The following is a 17901-nucleotide window of genomic DNA, read 5'->3' on the forward strand; positions in this document are numbered from 1 at the left end:
ATTGCCTCCAATTCCATTTTCCTCATTTTTGTGAAAAATCTCTTTTGTGGAACCCTTGTTAAGGAAGTTTATGTAGAGAGTACCATAGATACTGTAACTTTGGGGTGAAGATTTGAAGTAAGCATTTCATGCTATTTACAATGAACAGAGACTCAATTTTGGGATGAGTTAATTGAGATTCATTGTCTCAGTGTGAAATTAACCTTAAGCCATAATGTTCCACGCATTGAGTTGTTTAACCTTAATACATATGCAAACTGCCTATGGTGTTTTCTTAAAGCTGTCCAATTTGCTCTGGTCTGGTGAAAATACAGTACTTAAATGCAAATTGATTAAATAAAACCTTCCTGTATAGAAAGCATTTATTCAATTATTGTGAATAGAAGGGTTCAAACGTCAGTAGAATTGAGTATTTTGTACATTTCCTAAGTGCACACAGATTAAAATGATAATATTTTGTCATGGCATTTTTCACTTTCCTTTTCATTATGGCAACTCAAGCAGTGATTTGTGATCCAAAATTGATCAAAAGGATGTTTAAATTAGAAATGTGACTTTCTTTAGATATGGTCTGAATAAATCCGTCTCATTTCCCTGGAGGACTTTATTTTGTTTTCCTTAGGTGATCACTCAAGATTATACACGATATGAGGGGTCATTATTCTTAACTACTCAAGAAGATCTACTGGATGCAGAGCAGCTGCAACACGAGTGGACTGATCTCACCCTAATTCTGTTTGAACGTCACCGGTGGTCAGATAATGATAAAATGCCAGAGGAGATAAAAATGGAAGAATTAAACAATAGTGCGAAAGAACTGTCTCAACTTTATACGATCATGCTAACAGGGGATAATGGTATTATTTTAATTATTTCACATCCATGTACTTTGATTCAAAGGCTCTTTTCTTTGTGAAATATCTACAGATGAAGGATAAGGAGTTAGCTCAGGTTTCTGTCTCAATCCCTGTGGCTGACATTAGCTACTGTCTGTGAATGCCCTTAGAAGGAAACCACTGGTCCACATCCTTTCTCAGGATTTTAAATGTAACATCCAAAACAGGTTATTTCTTAAATATACACAGCTTTTGTTTATGAGGCTTCACGAATATGGCATTACAATGTAGGCTTTTAGAGTGAGTTTAGCCAAGAGATGCTGTTGCAAGTTGTTAGTTATCACACAGCTTCATTTGCTTTAGTGTGATTTTCAAACAATATTAGAAGAACACATGGTAGGATTAAACTTACTTAAATTACCTCTAACCTATGTTTCATTGACTTGATGGCATTAAGTTTAAATTTGGGGAAAACAAATTATATGGATCTGTACATTTCTCTTTATTTCCTTTTATTTCTCTCCTCCATTTTAATTTTCCTCCTATTAAGACACCAACTCACTGAAATGTGTTGATCGTTTTTGTACATATCCAAGTGGCTGGTGTAATACTCAAATCTTTAATCCCAAAGCAGGATGGCATATGTGAATATAAAGAAAAGTAGGGGTGAGAGAAATTCAAGAAAGAGTAATTAATCCATTGGGTTAAAATTTCTGCATATTCTTTAGCTCTTCTACACAACATACTGAGATACATAGTCCAATGCAACCTCATGCCCATATCTGCAAAGAATGATTTCTCGGTCATCATCTATAATCCCAAGTGGCAAGTATAGGAAGTTGAAATCCATTTAAATTGAAATGAACAGAGTTTCTTAACAAACAACAGTAGCCTCTGTCAATCCTTATCTTATATCTGGTCATTTTCCCTCTGCAACCATTTTCTATTGGGTTTCCCAATAATAACATTTCTCTTTCTTTTCACTGCAAATATTTGAGGAAACAGGGTGAAGTACAAGTGTCTATTGTACTGGTAACAAAATTGGAACAAAAATAAGATAGTAATTAAATTAGAAAGTGTAATTAGGTAACATTAAATCTTAAATTTTAAAATCTAAAAATGAAAGCAAAAAGAAAGTACCGAAGGAGGAAATTTGTATATTTAAGTCATGTTAGAAGTTAAAATATAAAAATCTGCAACAGAAACTCACCCTTCTTCAATGTCACCTATTTCTAGTTTTAATGCAGATGCATTGAGGGACAGGTGACTAATGTGCTTGTAGAATGTACATTGTTTATTTAGATATTTTAATAAGGCTGTGTACTTTCATCTTAAGCCATTCTATTTTTAACCACTGGTGGCATGGGATTTCCCAAGTCTCAGGAAAGTTGACAACATGAAGGAGGGAGATAGGGTGATGCCTTTACAGTACTGCTTGTGGGCAAGGAAGACAAGGAATCCTGAGGATCAACAATCTAACCTTAAATGGCTGAAATCCCCAGTAATCTGTTTCTTTCTCCTGATCACATTGTACGGCACTTCTATGACCCATCAACTTCTCATCCCAACGTGGTCAACAGCTACTGGCTCACCCCAACAATCAGAATCTGCTGATCTGTAACCACAATAAAGACATTACCTCACATGCATGATCCTTATCACCATGCTCGCAATCATTCTTTCTCGCTCTCCCAGTATAACTATCTTCACTCATGGGTTTGTCCCTGTGAGGCAGACTTTCTGCACGAAAGGCCTCAACTTTTCAATCTTTTTATGGGCCTTGTCTTTAAATTCTACAGGAATTTTGGGAAACTCCTTGATGACGCACTCCTCCTTCGGCACCTCCCCCTGCGCCCCACCCCTCCCTCCACCTCCAACTCCTGCACTGTATTTACCCGAGGTTACAATGCATTTCAAAAATTTAGGATTTAGGGTTAGGGTAGTGATTGTGAATTGCCCATCACCAAAAAAAGTTATATTTGTATAATACTTGTAATAGAATCAAAGAGATGTACAGCATGGAAACAGACCCTTCTGTCCAACTCGTCCATGCCAATCAGATATCCTAAATTAATCTAGTCCCAATTGCCAGCACTTGACCCATATCGCTCTAAACCCTTCCTATCCATGTACCTATCCAGATGCCTTTTAAATGTTGTAATTGTATCAGTCTCCCCCAGTTCCTTTGCAGCTCATTCCATACAGGCACTGCACATGGAAGATATAGAATGTGAGAAATAGATGGTGACATCTTGAAAAATGTCTGTATTGTAGAGGAGGTGATACTGGATGTATTAAAACACATAAAAGTGGATAAATACACAGGAACTGATCAGGTGTATCCAAGAACTCTTTGGGAAGCTAGGGAAGTGATTGCTGGGCCCCTTGATGAGATATTTGAATCATCAATAGTCACAGGTGAGGTGTCGGAAGTCTGGAGGTTGGCTAAAGTGGTGCCACTGTTTAAGGAAGGTGGTAAGAAAAAGCCAGGGAACTATAGACCGGTGAGCCTGACATCAGTGGTGGGCAAGTTGTTGGAGGGAATCTTGAGGGACAGGATTTACATGTATTTGGAAAAGTGATTACGGATAGTCAATATAGCTTTGTGTGTAGGAAATCTTGTCTCACTAACTTGATTGAGTTTTTTGAAGATGTAACAAAGAGGATTGATGAGGGCAGAGCGGTGGACGTGATGTATATGGACTTCAGTAAGGCGTTCGACAAGGTTCCTTGTGAGAGACTAGTTAGCAAGGTTAGATCACATGGAGCTGGAAATGTGTTGCTGGAAAAGCGCAGCAGGTCAGGCAGCATCCAGGGAACAGGAGAATCGACGTTTCGGGGCTTATGCCCGAAACGTCGATTCTCCTGTTCCCTGGATGCTGCCTGACCTGCTGCGCTTTTCCAGCAACACATTTCCAGCTCTGATCTCCAGCATCTGCAGACCTCACTTTTTCCTCATAGATCACATGGAGTACAGGGAGAACAAGCCATTTGGATACAGAACTGGCTCAAAGGTAGAAGACAGAGGGTGGTGGAAGGGTTGCTTTTCAAACCGGAGGCCTATAGCTGTGGTGTGCAGTAATGATGAGACACTTTACAGAAACATCATACTATACTAAACCACATAAGACATTAGGAGAAAGTGAGCACTGCAGATGTTGGAGAACAGAGTCAAGAGTGTGATGCTGTAAAAGCACAACAGGTCAGGCAGCATCCGAGGAGCAGGAGAATCAACATTTTGGGCAAAAGCCCTTCACCAGGAATGAGGCTTGTGGGTCAGGGTTGGAGTTCAGGGAAGGTAGCCCAGAAAGTGATAGGTGGATGAAGGTGAGGGAGAACGTGCTAGGGTCAGAGGGGGAAGTGAATGGGCAGATCCAGAGGGTGGTGCTGAGTTGGAGGCTTGGGACTAGGATAAGGAGGGGTGGGGGAGGAGAAATGAGGAAGCTGTTGAAATCCACATTTATCCCATGTGGTTGCAGGGTCCCAAGGCATTCCTCCTCCAGGCGTTGAGTGGTAACTGTTTGGCGGTGGAGGAGTCCCAGAACATGCATGTCCGTGATGGGGTGGGAGGGGGAGTTGACGTATTCAGCCACAGGGCGGTAGTGTTAGTGGGTGTGGGTGTCCCAGAGATGTTCTCTGAAATTATCTGCAAAACGTTTGCAGATCGTTTCAGAGAACATCTTTGGGACATACGCACCCACCAACCCCACCACCCCTTGGCTGAATACTTTAACTCCCCCTCCCACTCGGTCAAGGACATGCAGGTCCTGGGCCTCCTCCACCGCCAAACTGTTACCATCCGAAGCCTGGAGGAGGAACTCCTCATATTCTGCCTTGGGACCCTGCAACCACACGGGATAAATGTGGATTGCAACAGCTTCCTCATTTCCCCTCTCCCCACCTTATCCTAGTTCCAAGCCTCCAACTCGGCACCATCCTCTGGACCTGTCCATTCACTTACCCCTCTGACCCTAGCACGTTCTCCCTCACCTTCATTCACCTATCGCTTTCTGAGCTACCTTCTCCCAAACACCAACCCCTCCCATTTATCTCTCAGCCCCGACCACAAGCATACCTGATGAAGGGCTTATGCTCGAAGTGTCAATTCTCCTGCTCCTCGGGTGCTGCCTGACCTGCTGTGCTTTTCTAGCACTACACTCTCGACACATAAGACATCAGGACAGATACAGTGGCACAGTGATTCGCATTGCTGCCTCACAGCACCAGGGACCCGGTTTGATTCCAGCATTGGGCAACTGTTGGTGCAGACTAGATGGGCCCAATGGCCTCTTTCTACACTCAATCAAAACTTGATTGAGACGTTAGGTTTTAAGGAGCAAGAATGTGAGAAAGAGAAACAGGTTAAAGGAATGAATTCTGAAACACTCAGCTCTGACAAATGAAGACATAGCTGTTAATAATGGTGATTAGGATACAATTTTGGATAATCTCTTGTTTAAAGATGGTAGAGCATAGGAGACAAACCAGGAATGCATTGGAGTTTTGAGGCAAGAACAAGGGTTTAATCAGAAAATGAGCTATGACTGGGCAGCAATGGAAAATGTTGTGAATGTGGACATTGGTGCTTTTTGTTATGGCACCATTTGTGGTCAGAAGCTCACCTCTAACAAGTACAACATCAAGGTTAAGAATAGACTGGTTTCGTTTCGGACTATTCCCAGAGGAAAGGAGAGAATTTTAGCTTGGAAATGGAATCCAAAAATAGTTGCTTCGCTCTTCCTATATTTAATTGGGAAGATTTCTACTCATCCAGTGCTGAATATTGATAAAGAAGTCTGATAATTTAGCAACAGTGGCAAGGAGTTGAGAGAGGTGACTTTGAAGTAGAGCTAGATATTATCAGCATATTTGTTATAACTGATACTGTATTTCAGATGATGCTACCTGGGGCAGCATGTGGATGAAAAATGGAGGAAGCCAAGGATAGATCGTTGGGGGACATCAGAGGAAGTGGTGTGGGAGAGGCAAGAGAAGCTATTGCAAGTGACACTCTGGCTGCAAGTAAATAGATAAGAATGGTATTAGGTGATGACAATCCCAAACCGGATGATGGTAGTGAGACTTTTGAGGAGGATGGTGTGATCTGTCATGCTAATTGCTGTAGTCCAGTTTAAAATAATGTGGAATAGCTGACATGTGTTACAGTCAGGTCAGTATAATTTATGACTTTGGTAAGAGCCATTTCTCTGTTGTCACAATGGCGAAAGCCTGATTGGAGTTATTCAAAGTTAGTATGCTGGAAAGATGGGCAAAATTTGGGAACCAGCTTCTTAAATCCTTCCCTCCTGTCTTCTCCAACCTTACTTTCAACAATAAGTACAAAGGACTCATGAATTTCTTTGACATGAAGTGTGAGCACTGAGACAACAGATAATACTTTGATCTGCTCTGAGATCTTGAGTATGGCTTTAATGACTTGAGTACATTGCAACTAAATAAGCCATGAGCTGATGCAGTGAGTTGGAGTATTTTCCTGTTAGTTTTGCAAATTGGTTTAAATTAGACCTATTGATGGAACAGAAGCCTCCCCGCCAGCTATAAGGCCTCTACATGAAATGACCTTATTCTATTTCATTCTAGTTCACAGTAGGCTAGAATTAATGGTGACTGTTGATATTGCAGAGAATTATACCTGCAGTTATTTTGACAGGAACTGCTTGGTCTATAATGAAGCTACAAGACCAGCTTGAATCTTATCGGGTTAAGTTCGACTATGCCAATATGGAAGACGTAGGATCTATAGAATTTGATTTGCTGAAGCTTCATGAGCAATTACCCACTTTGATAAAACTCTTGAAGGATGCGATGAACTTAGCAGCATTCTCACAAACCGAAGAGGAGAAAAAGAATAAGAAGTATTCTGTCAGGTATTATTAACAACATCTTGTTTGACAAAAAGCCATTAACTTGAATTGTTCATTTCCTTTCTCTTTCCACAAATTCTGCCTGACTTGCCTAATATTTCCAGTACTTTTTGTTTTTATTTCAGATCTTCAGTGTCTGAAATATTTTGCTTTAATTTACTTATCTACTTCCTTTCAAGATCACTAGTTAGCAATTATCATTGAAAATGAATGAAGTCAACGTATGCAAGTCCCAAAAATCTCTTGCAAATTACTAGAATTGAATGCAGTAAAATCAAAGCTGAGTCCGTTTAATCATAAATTAATTTAAACATGCAATATCATTTCCAAAATGGGTGTTACAAACGTTACAGGATAACAGGATGTCACAACAGAAGCTGGTTTATTTACTAATTTTAAACCAATGGACTACATTGATTATACAAGGACTTCAATTTACCCAGAATTTTTTTTGTTTTCTTCTGATAAAGACATACATTCCTTCTCGACCCAAACTTCTTGCTAGCCTTTATTCGATGCCGATCATAAGTTAGATACTAATTGTTGCATGTGAACTTTATACATTGACTTCTTTCTGTTTTCCTTGCCCTCTTGATGAGATGCACTTGGATTCTGCACAATGATATTAACCTATACTGGAAATGTTGTGGAGAATCATGAATATGTGGGTCACCTGTGCATGAACAACGTTGGCTTAGGACTTAGAGAGATAGAATCAGTGACTTGGGAGAAGGGTTTCCAATGGTGTCCAAAGAACATTGCTTCACTCTTTCCAATATTTAATTGGACAAGTAGGAGAAGTAGTTTGACAGTTAGGTGATCAAGATATCTTGGTGTGGTAGACCTGGATATCATCAATATACAGGTGAATTATATACTGAGGGCAGGATATACATGAGAAATAGGAGACCAAGGATAGATCCTGGAAACACGTTTAATAGAAAACTGTAAACCTTCCAAGTTAATGTTGATTATTTGATTTCAGCCATGATAGAAGTACAACTGATGTCCATTCCCTAGAATAGAGAGTGGAAAATAAGAGTTCCTTTAAGAGTTATAATTCAGTGATTAAAACAGAACAATCTCTGTTATCCGAACATCAATTATCTGAATTTTGGATTATCTGAACAAAATCTCAAGGTACCTTTACATGCATTTCAATTGAAGGAAGACAATTCTATTCCTCATCCATTTAATGTAACATTTTGTAAATTTGAACAAGAATACAGATGCAAGTATGCTTTAATAAATAATTAACTTCAATACTCGAGACGTGACCTTATAGTTAAGTCTTACACTTACTATAAGAAGGCTCTCCAATAGTTATTCTCCCCCTAGGACAAAGGTTTGCGATTGTGGACATTCAAGAATAGCAAACATGCAAGCTCGAGCTGTGCACTCCGGAGATTTAAGTCATAAATACGCTCGCACTTTCATTTTCATTTCCATTGCTTTATCCTCCCGTTATCCCATGACGACTCTTTATTTTCTATACAATAGGTAGTTCAATATCTTTCAGCTGACATGAAAATTTAATGTAACTTTTTTTTGATGGGGGAGAGCAAATCGTAGTGAGTTAGCAAACATGAAAATAAACAGGAGGAAACACGAGGAAAAAACTCACTAAAAAAAGATTGATGAGAGGATGGAAACTGAAGTCAACAAGAAGATCTTTCCTCTCTCTCCTGTTCCCCCTGAATTTTGCGCCCCTCTCTCTCTTTGTTGCTGAGGAGGGAGGGACAACACTTGGTTAGTCTGGACGGCGGGACAACACCAGACAAAAAGATGCCGGCTGCTGTCAAGGACCTGGATAAAACCAAGGAAATGTCAGTGAAAAATTTCACAGACTTTAGTCGAACTCTAGCCAAAAAGTGATTTTATTTGTAAAATATAATAACTTTTTAAGCAATATCTAGTGTTTGTACACATTTTATCGATTGAATGAAATAAAAACTCTGTAAACATGCTTTTTTATGTAATTATGTTCAATATGGCTTCCTGAATCAGATCTGTTATCCAAACAATCAGTTATCCGAACAAAATACTCCCTGCCCGTCTTGTTCGGATAATCGAGGTTGTTCTATATTAGAAAGTCAAAATATGTGGACATCAGATGAAAATGGCAGCAGTCTGTGTTCTGATTACTGTGACTCGAGTAACTTTCCTTCAATAACTGGCCTGACTTCCATGTGAAGAATCTATACTCAGGTGATGTACAAGAGAATTCCAGCAACTCATAGTAACCCCTATCCCAGGCTTGTATCAGTTAACACAGTGCATTTTGGTTTTTGTGCTCAGTTTTATCGTGAACTGTAGAGTTAACTGTTTTATGCTACCATGGAAGTCATAGAAAAGATAGTTAAATTCCTAGCTTTTAAAAAACAAATTATTTCATGGAATGTGCCTGCCACTGGCAAGGTCGGCATTAGTTATCCATCCCTAATAAGGCCAGAGGATGTTCAGGTAGAAATCAGCCATTCAGCCCATCAAATCTACTCTGCCATTGAATGAGATCATAGCTGTTCTGGAAACTGTAATTTCTGTTAAATGCCCACCCCCACCCCATTGTCCCTGATTGTGTGGACCTTTATGGTATGTAGGAGTGTATCTGTGTTTTCTGTTAACTGTAGGAAGTCTGTGCCCCTATCATTCTCCAATAACTAGGGCTGAATGTATAATATACTGTATTATAGGGGCAATAAGCCAAATTGAGCAATTTTTTAACCATGTTACGGCAAATATGGGGACGTATATTTTCCAGTAATAAAATGATAAAACATACCAAATGAAATTATTGTTTTCTACTGCGAATCATGAAAACCATTAGGCTAGAATTTAAGCTTCCTCGTTTATTTTCTCAATTCTAGTCGACATCTTGGAGAAGTAACTCAAAAGATGCAGGATTGGTTGTTGGAACTATTTAAGATGATAACCCACATGGACACTAAGCTCACTAAGCAGGTAAGCAACAGGAAATTTGTCAGCTTATGAACGTTGAGGAGATAGGCTATGGTGTTATGCCAAGATTGAGGTGTCTTACAATTAAGGGAGACAGCAGGTTCTTGTCAGGGAAAGCAATCATGGCGGTGGTGTTTCTCCTGTTTCTGCAGCTCTTTCTTCTCATGTACAGAATTAGGAACCATAATCACAGTGGGGTTGTTTTTTTTTACATAGATTAGATTCCATACAGTGTGGAAACAGGCCCTTCGGCCCAACAAGTCCACACCGACCCTCTGAAGAGCAACCCACCCAGATCCATTCCCCTACATTTACCCCTGACTAATGCACCTAACACTACGGACAATTTAGCATGGCCAATTCACCTCACCTGCACATCTTTGGATTGTGGGAGGAAACCGGAGCACCTGGAGGAAACCCACGTAGACACGGGGAGAATGTGCAAACTCCACACAGACAATTGTCTGAGGTAATAATTGAACCCAGGTCCCTGGCGCTGTGAGCCACTATGCTGCCCAAGGGTTTAGGCTTTTGAATCCTATATCTTTATTTATAAAAATCCATCAAACGCTCAGGCTTCAGTCTGGTGCATTTCACAACCACTGCTTTTTCAGACAATTACATGCAACTCAGGTGTTCGCATTATATTGAGAGTATGGTGCTAGAAAAGCACAGTAGGTCAGCAGCATCCAAGGAGCAGGAGAATTGACATTTTAGGCAAAAGCCCATCATCAGCAATGCTTTTGCCCAAAATGTCGATTCTCTTGCTCCTCGGATGCTGCCTGACTTGCTGTGCTTTCCGAGGGGAAAGTGAGGACTGCAGATGCTGGAGATCAGAGCTGAAAATGTGTTGCTGGAAAAGCGCAGCAGGTCAGGCAGCATCCAAGGAGCAGGAGAATCAACGTTTCGGGCATGAGCCCTTCTTCAGGATTCCTGAAGTCATTCCTGAAGAAGGGCTCATGCCCGAAACGTCGATTCTCCTGCTCCTTGGATGCTGCCTGACCTGCTGCACTTTTCCAGCAACACATTTTCAGCTCTTGCTGTGCTTTCCCCACACCACACTCTTGACTCTAATCTCCAGCATCAGCAGTCCTCACTTTTGCCCTGTTCACATTATATACCAAACTCCACCAATTTGAATCTGGCCCTACACCATATCTGGATGGCAACATCCAAAAAAAGCCTGAACTCCTCAAGCACTGCAAACAAATATCCCATGTATAGATGCAAACATCTTGAATTGACAGTGACATATTTTGTGCAATTCATTTCCTGAATTTACATCCAAGTTTAAAACTGATAAACTGTTCCAGTAAATAACCAATTGACCTGCAATAACATACTGTTTCTATGCACAAACAAGCAAGCTTTGTAAACCATAGGATTGGAATTTAGAATTCACTGTAGTATCTTGACAACTTTAAATGCATTTAAAATCTAGAAATAAAGAAGACACCAGATTTATTATTTATTAATTAATTATTAGTTATTCATTAATGTCTTTTCATCTAGATTCTGATTCTCCCTTACGTGGTAATTTTTGTACTTCTATTTAATTTATATCCTCCTTTAATCTTAAACACCTCAATCCAATTTAGAGCAAATAAGTCCTAGCCAGTTGAAACTTTTCTGATAGGTTTAACTTCTCAGTTTTGGTGTCATTCTAGTAAATATTTTTGACAACTTCTACTGCATCTGGATCTTTTATACAATATACTAAAACTCTTCGCAATTTTCCAGGTGTGGTCTAAGATTCCATAAAAACTTGAAATAATTCTTTATTTTTCAACAATATAGAAAATTAGAAAGTAGAGACAGATGTTATCCATTTGGCCCATTGACCAACTCCAGCATTCAACATGATCAAGGCTTCTATCTGTTATATATTCAGTGACTGGCCTCCACACTCTTTAAGTGAATACATTTTTTCTCATTTCATCTTTGTCCAATTTGTCCAGTCCTTTATTAAAACATATAAAATAAGGAAAATGGGAAAAGATTCTTTCTCATTCTACTAAACTTCAGTGAATACAGGCCCAAGTAATGCAATCTCTTCTCCTATGACAAACTTGCCATTGCAAGAATCAGCCTGGTGAATATTAACTGGACTCCCTATATGGCAAATATATACTTTCTTAAGTAGGTAGACCAAAACTGCACACAGTGCTCTAGGTGTGTTGTCACCAAAGCCCTGTACAGCTGCTGGAAAACTTCCTTGCTCCTATACTCAAACCATCTCGCAAGGAAAACCAACATACCATTTATTTCCAACTCTTTGCTGCATCTGCATGCTTTCTTTAAATGACTGGTCTGTAATGACACCCATGACCCTTTGTACATCAACATTTCCAAATCTATCACCATTCTGTTTTTCTTAGGAAAGTGGACAATTCCACATTTATCCACATTATACTGCATCTCCCACAAATTTGTCACTCAACTTGTTTAAATTCTCTGAAATCTCTTTATGTCCTTCTCATCACTCACACCTCATTTTGTATTGTTAACAAATATGGAATTATTACATTTGATTCCCTAATCCAAGTCAATATATATTGTTAATAGTTGGAGCACAAGCACTGATCCCTGTGGTAAGCCACCTTTCACTCTGAAAATAACCTACTTATACTTACTCTCTATTCTTGTCTGCTCACCAATTCTCAATTCTTAAGAGTAAATTACCATCAATCCCATCTGCTTTGATTTTACGAAATAACTTCTTACATGAGATTTTATTAAAATCTTTCTGAAAATCCAAATACATTATCTTTACTAGTTGTCCCTCATCTATTCTACCAGTTATGAGCTCAAGAGGTTCAGGTTGATTAGCCAAACACAATTTCCCTTTCGTAAATGCACACTGACTTTGTGCAATACTGTTTTTACTTTGAAGTATCACATGCTTTCTGATAGAATCCAGCATTTTACCTTCAACTGTTTTTGGGTTAACCAAACTGTAATTCCCAATTTTCTCTCTCCTTTCTTTTTATGTTCTATTAAATTTGCCACCCTCCAATCTGTTGGAATTGTTCCAGAACATGCAGAATGTTGGAAGATAACAAACAATGCATCCACTATTTCCAATGACCATCTCCTTTAGTACCCTGCTATGTAGCTTATTAGGTCCTGGAGATTTATCAGCATTTAGTTCTTTAATTTTTCCAACTCTTTTTCTTTCTGCTGATGCTAATTTCCTTCAATTCTACCTTCTCAAGAGGTAGAATTCTACCTTACTTTTTTATCCTTTTGTGGCTCCCTTTTGTGTCTTCTTCTGAGATGATGGTGTGACAAATAAGTGTGAGGTAGTGCATTTTAGAAGGTCAAACAGTAAAAAGAAATACACAATATACAGGAATGTATTGAGAGAGGTAGATGAAGGAAGAGATCTTGCTGTACAAGTACACAGGTCCCTAAAGGTAGCAATGCAGGTAGATAAGGTTATAAAGAAGGCGTGTGGAATGCTGTCCTTCATTGGCAGAGGTATGAAGTACAAAAGTAGGGATATAATGATAAAACTGTACAAGATACTGGTGAGGCCACAACTGGAGTATCGTGTGCAATTGTGCTCACCACATTGCAGAAAAATTGGGGTTCTTTACCTTGAAATAGAGAAGGCTGAGGGGTGACATGATTGAAGTATACAAAATTGTGAGGGGTAGAGACAGAGTAGACAGGAAGAATCTGTTTTCCTTCTCAGAGAGTTCAAAACCAGGTGTCATAGATTCAAGGTAAATGGTAGAAGGATTAGAGGGGATGTGAGGAAAAACTTTTTTATGCAGAGGATGGTGGAATTCTCTGCTTGAGTTGATGATGGAGGTAGAGACACTCAGCTCTTTTACAAAGTAACTGGATCTGTACTTTAAGTGCTGTAATCTGCAATGTTATGCAGGACGATGGGATTAAAAAGGGCATTTGGGTGTCTTTAGGTCAGTCTGGACAAGATGGGCCAAATAGCTCCCTTCTGTGCTGTATCATTTCTATAGATTCTATGATGGAACAAAAGTAATTGTTTAATTGCATTGCATTTTCGTTGTCAATTCTCCAGAAATTTATCTGTCATTATGTTAATGCAAATATGTTTTGGCCAGTCTCTTGAATGATATGAAGACGATGAAAGACCTGAATTAGAACTTGAATTCCGAATGTGTTCAAAGTGCAGATGCTTTAATTTCTGATGGTAGACAGTAAATCACCATAGATAGTTGGTCTGTGCCATGTGACAGTTATTACGTTCTTGGGCATCTCCTCTTTGCCAAATGGCCATTAGCATGGACTTCACCACCACTTATGTGACCTCCTCCTCCCCAGTGGTCAGGGTGGTTATCTCTTACTTTTGGTTCTGCCTTCTTTTCTGCAAGGAAAGAAGTCAAGAGATACTTGTGTAGAAATAAATCGTGTGTAGAAAGTGGAAAGCCTACTTTTGTGGGGAGTGACTGAGCAATGGGAAAAGATATCACTAAGATTAGCCTGGGTGTCAATGTTAGCTGTCCAGGTGAGGTTGTAAGGCAATGTCTCGAGATAGGAATGAATAAAGCTGCAAGACCTAGCAATCAGAGGCTTATTGTCGAAACAAGTGCTGGCAAGTTCAAAATATGGGGATAGAGCCTGAATATGGGGTGCCAACCATGAATTTTATGAATCCCTTGGCCTCTGAATCTACCTTCAAAGAAGCATACTTATGTTCATTTCATCTGCCTCTTTCAGCATGAAAACAGATGGATATTGAGGCTTTCCTCTTGTTCTTGTAGAGCAATAGAGTCATACAGATGTACAGCATGGAAACAGACTCTTTGGTCCAACCCGTCAATGCCGACCATATATCCCAACCCAATCTAGTCCCACCTGCCAGCACCCAGCCCATATCTCTCCAAACCCTTTCTATTCATATACCCATCCAAATGCTTCTTAAATGTTGCAATTGTACCAGCCTCCACCACTTCCTCTGGCAGCTCATTCCATACACGTACCACCCTCTGCGTGAAAAAGTTGCCCCTTAGGTCTCTTTTATATCTTTCCAATGACCCAAGCTTCACTACTGTCTAGGGTAGAGAAATCTAAGGATTAAGACTTCTGAAAGAAGAAAGACCTCCTTATGTACATCTGAAATTACAGATCTCTTCTGAAACTGTACCTCATGGTTCTGGATTTCCACAAGTGGCGAACCACATTAATTTCATGTACAATGTCAAACCCTTGCAGAATCTTGCATGTTTTAATAAGATCACCTCTAATTTTTCAAAAATGAGCAGAGGCTCTACCTGCTCAGCATTTTCTCTTCATCTCAGGATTAAATCTTGTGAACAACTTTGAACTCCTTCCAATGCAAGTAAATTCCTCCTTAAGTAAGGAGAGTAGATTCCCTATGCAGTTGTAGAAAAAATTCCTTCTTTTGTACTCCATCGCCCTTGCCTTAAAGGCCATACGTTGCTGCAAATCCATGCTTTTTTTTATAATTCATGTGCAAGTATACCCAGATCACTCTTTACTCTAGCATTTTATGGTCTATTTACATTTAAGTATTATTCTGCTTTTCTATTCTTCCTACCAAAGTGGGCAAATGTATTTTTTTCACATTGTTATCTACATGCCAAATGTTGCCTATTCACTTAATTGATCTATATCATTTTGAAGACTCTTTGTATCATCTTCAACTTTACACAGTGACAGACTATAAGCTAACTGGCCTATATTTTTCTGCTTTCAGGCCCTTTTCTCAAAAAAGGTGTTTCATTGGTGATTTTATAGTTCACTGGAACTTTTCCAGAATCTACAGAGTTTTGGAAGGTTACAACAAATGCATCCACTATCTCTGCAGTCAGTTATAGAGTCATAGAGTTATACAGCATGAAACAGACCCTTGGTCCAACTCATCCATGCTGCTTAGATATCCTAAACTGATCAAGTCTCATTTGCAGCCATTTGGCCCATATCCCTCTAAACCCTTCCTATTCATGTACTATCCAGATGCCTTTTAAATGTTGTTCTTGTGCCCACCTCCACAATTTCCTCTGGCAGTTCGTTCCATACACACACCACCCTCTGCATGAAAAGGTTGTCCCTTAGGTCCCTTTTAATTTTTTTCCCTCTTACTTTAAACCTATGCCCTCTAGTTATGGACTCCCTTACCCTGGGAAAAAGAGGTTAGCTAATTACCCTATCCATGCCCCTCATGATTTTGTAAACATCTATAATATCATCCCTCAGCCTCCAATGCTTCAGGGAAAATAGCTCCAGCCTATACAGACTCTCCCTATAGCTCAAACCCTCCCCTAGGATGCAGCTGATTGGTCCAGGGAGCTCATCATTCTTTAGTCTTGTTCGTTTTCCTAGTATTTATCATTTACAAAAGTTATTATTTTGAATTGCTCCCTCACTTTTTCCCCTTGAGTCTTGTGTCTTGCAACATGAAGATCAAAGTCTTGAGGCACATCTCAGATGTAGGATGTCGTACTGTAGTTATGCAGGTCTTTGTTGAGAATAAATCTGGAGTATTGCATGCACTTTTGGACTCCACACCTTAGAAAGGAAATGTCTGGAAATGTACCAGAAATTTTGCTTGGTGATATTGGGGATGGCAGGACTGTCCTGTGAGGAGAAATTTGTTCGACTGGGCCTGTATTCAACAGACTTTAGAAGGATGAGACCAGGGACAGACTAGATGCTGGGAAGGTGTTTTCCCTGGTTAGAGAGTCTAGAACCAGGAGACACGATCTCAGGATACAGGGTAAGCCATTTAGAACTGAGAAGAGGAAGAATTTTTCTTTCAAAAGATAGTGAACTGAGGCTCTGGAGACCATTTCATTGAATATAAGCAAGAAAGAGAAAGTTTTTTTAGATTTTAAAAGCATCAAGGGGTATGATTAGAAAGATGGAATATGATAATGAAGTAGAGGATCAGCCATGATCAGATTAAATGATGAAGCAGGCTAAAGTGCTGAATGGCCTATTCCTCCTCATTTCTATGTTTTATTGCTTAGAGATCCTTCCCCATCCTGATCTTTCTGTAAGTTTTTATGCATTTTTAGGATAAGTTGTTATTATTTTTATATTTCTCAATAAATTAGTTTTGTAATTTCTGTTTACCTATGGGACCTTTTCATGTCTGTTCTTGCCATGTCTCCTTTGTCTTCTTGATACACAGCATTTGTAGTTATCTTCAGTTTGAATTTTGTCTTTCTTTATTCAGCAATTTAAAAAATGAATTCATGGGATGTGGATATCACTGGTTAGGTCAGCATTTACGGTGCATCCCAACTTGCCTAAAAAAAGTGGTTAAAATCAACTAGGCAAAAGTGGGTACTGCAGATGCTGGAGATTAAAGTCAAGATTAGAGTAGTGCTAGAAAAATGCAGTAGGTCAGGCAGCAACCAAGGAGCAGGAAAAACGACGTTTCCGACAAAAGCCCGGAAGATGGGCTTTTGCCAAAATGTCGATTTTCCTGCTCCTCGGATGTTGCCTGACCTGCTGCGCTTTTCCAGCACTACTCTCATCTTGCCTAAAAAAAGTGGTGGTGAACTGTAGAGCCCCCCACTCCCACTCCTTTCAGTTTAGGGACAACCACAGTGCTATTAAGAAGGGAGTTCTGGGTATTGACTCAGTCATAATTAAGGAATGAGGATATAATTCCAAGTCAGGATGGTGTCTAAATTGTAAAGGAACTTGCACGTGGTGATGTTCCCAGGTATCAGAGGTCGTGATGCTGTGTAAGGAGCTTTGGTTGATTAATGCAATCTTACAGAGCCATAGTGGTGAAGGGTGTAAATATTGAATGTGGCAAATGTTACTTTGGTCAAATGGGCTCCTTTTTGTCCTAGATGGTGTTGAATTTCTTCAGTATTCTAGGAGCTGCACTCAACCAGCTCTTACTTTTTACATACCCACCCGGTTCCACTTATCTGCAGTAACCTTCCCCAACTACTCAAACAAGTAGAAGTGTAAACAGTAGCAGTGTAAACAGTACTTATGGGAGTAATTTGCTTTCAAAAAATTCAGCAACACCTTCTGCAATCCTTAATTTTTATAATAGTCTTCAGCCCACAAACAAAATTACGGTAAATAAAAGGATATGGTCTTTACACTGGAGAGTATTCCATCAGACTCCTGACTTGTACCTTGCCGATGGTGGACAGACTCTGGGAAATCAGGTGTCTAGTTACTAGCTGCAGGACGCCTTAGCCTCTGATCTGCTTTTGTAACTGCTGTATTTAAGTAGCTGGTTCCAT

The 17901-nt window shown here is 39.6% G+C and overlaps 1 protein-coding gene across 3 annotated transcripts in view; it reads left to right on the top strand.

Moving 5' to 3' along the window:
* axdnd1 (axonemal dynein light chain domain containing 1) overlaps nucleotides 1–17901 on the top strand; it is a 166354-nt gene that overhangs the window by 99555 nt on the left and 48898 nt on the right. For all 3 annotated transcript variants that reach the window (XM_043699576.1, XM_043699573.1, XM_043699575.1), the window contains exons 17-19: nucleotides 623–857; nucleotides 6508–6724; nucleotides 9589–9682. In XM_043699576.1, the coding sequence (XP_043555511.1) occupies nucleotides 623–857; nucleotides 6508–6724; nucleotides 9589–9682 (546 nt within the window). The remainder of the gene's footprint in view (nucleotides 1–622; nucleotides 858–6507; nucleotides 6725–9588; nucleotides 9683–17901) is intronic.

This window comes from Chiloscyllium plagiosum, chromosome 11 (assembly GCF_004010195.1).
Source record: "Chiloscyllium plagiosum isolate BGI_BamShark_2017 chromosome 11, ASM401019v2, whole genome shotgun sequence".
Taxonomy (NCBI): Eukaryota; Metazoa; Chordata; class Chondrichthyes; order Orectolobiformes; family Hemiscylliidae; genus Chiloscyllium; species Chiloscyllium plagiosum.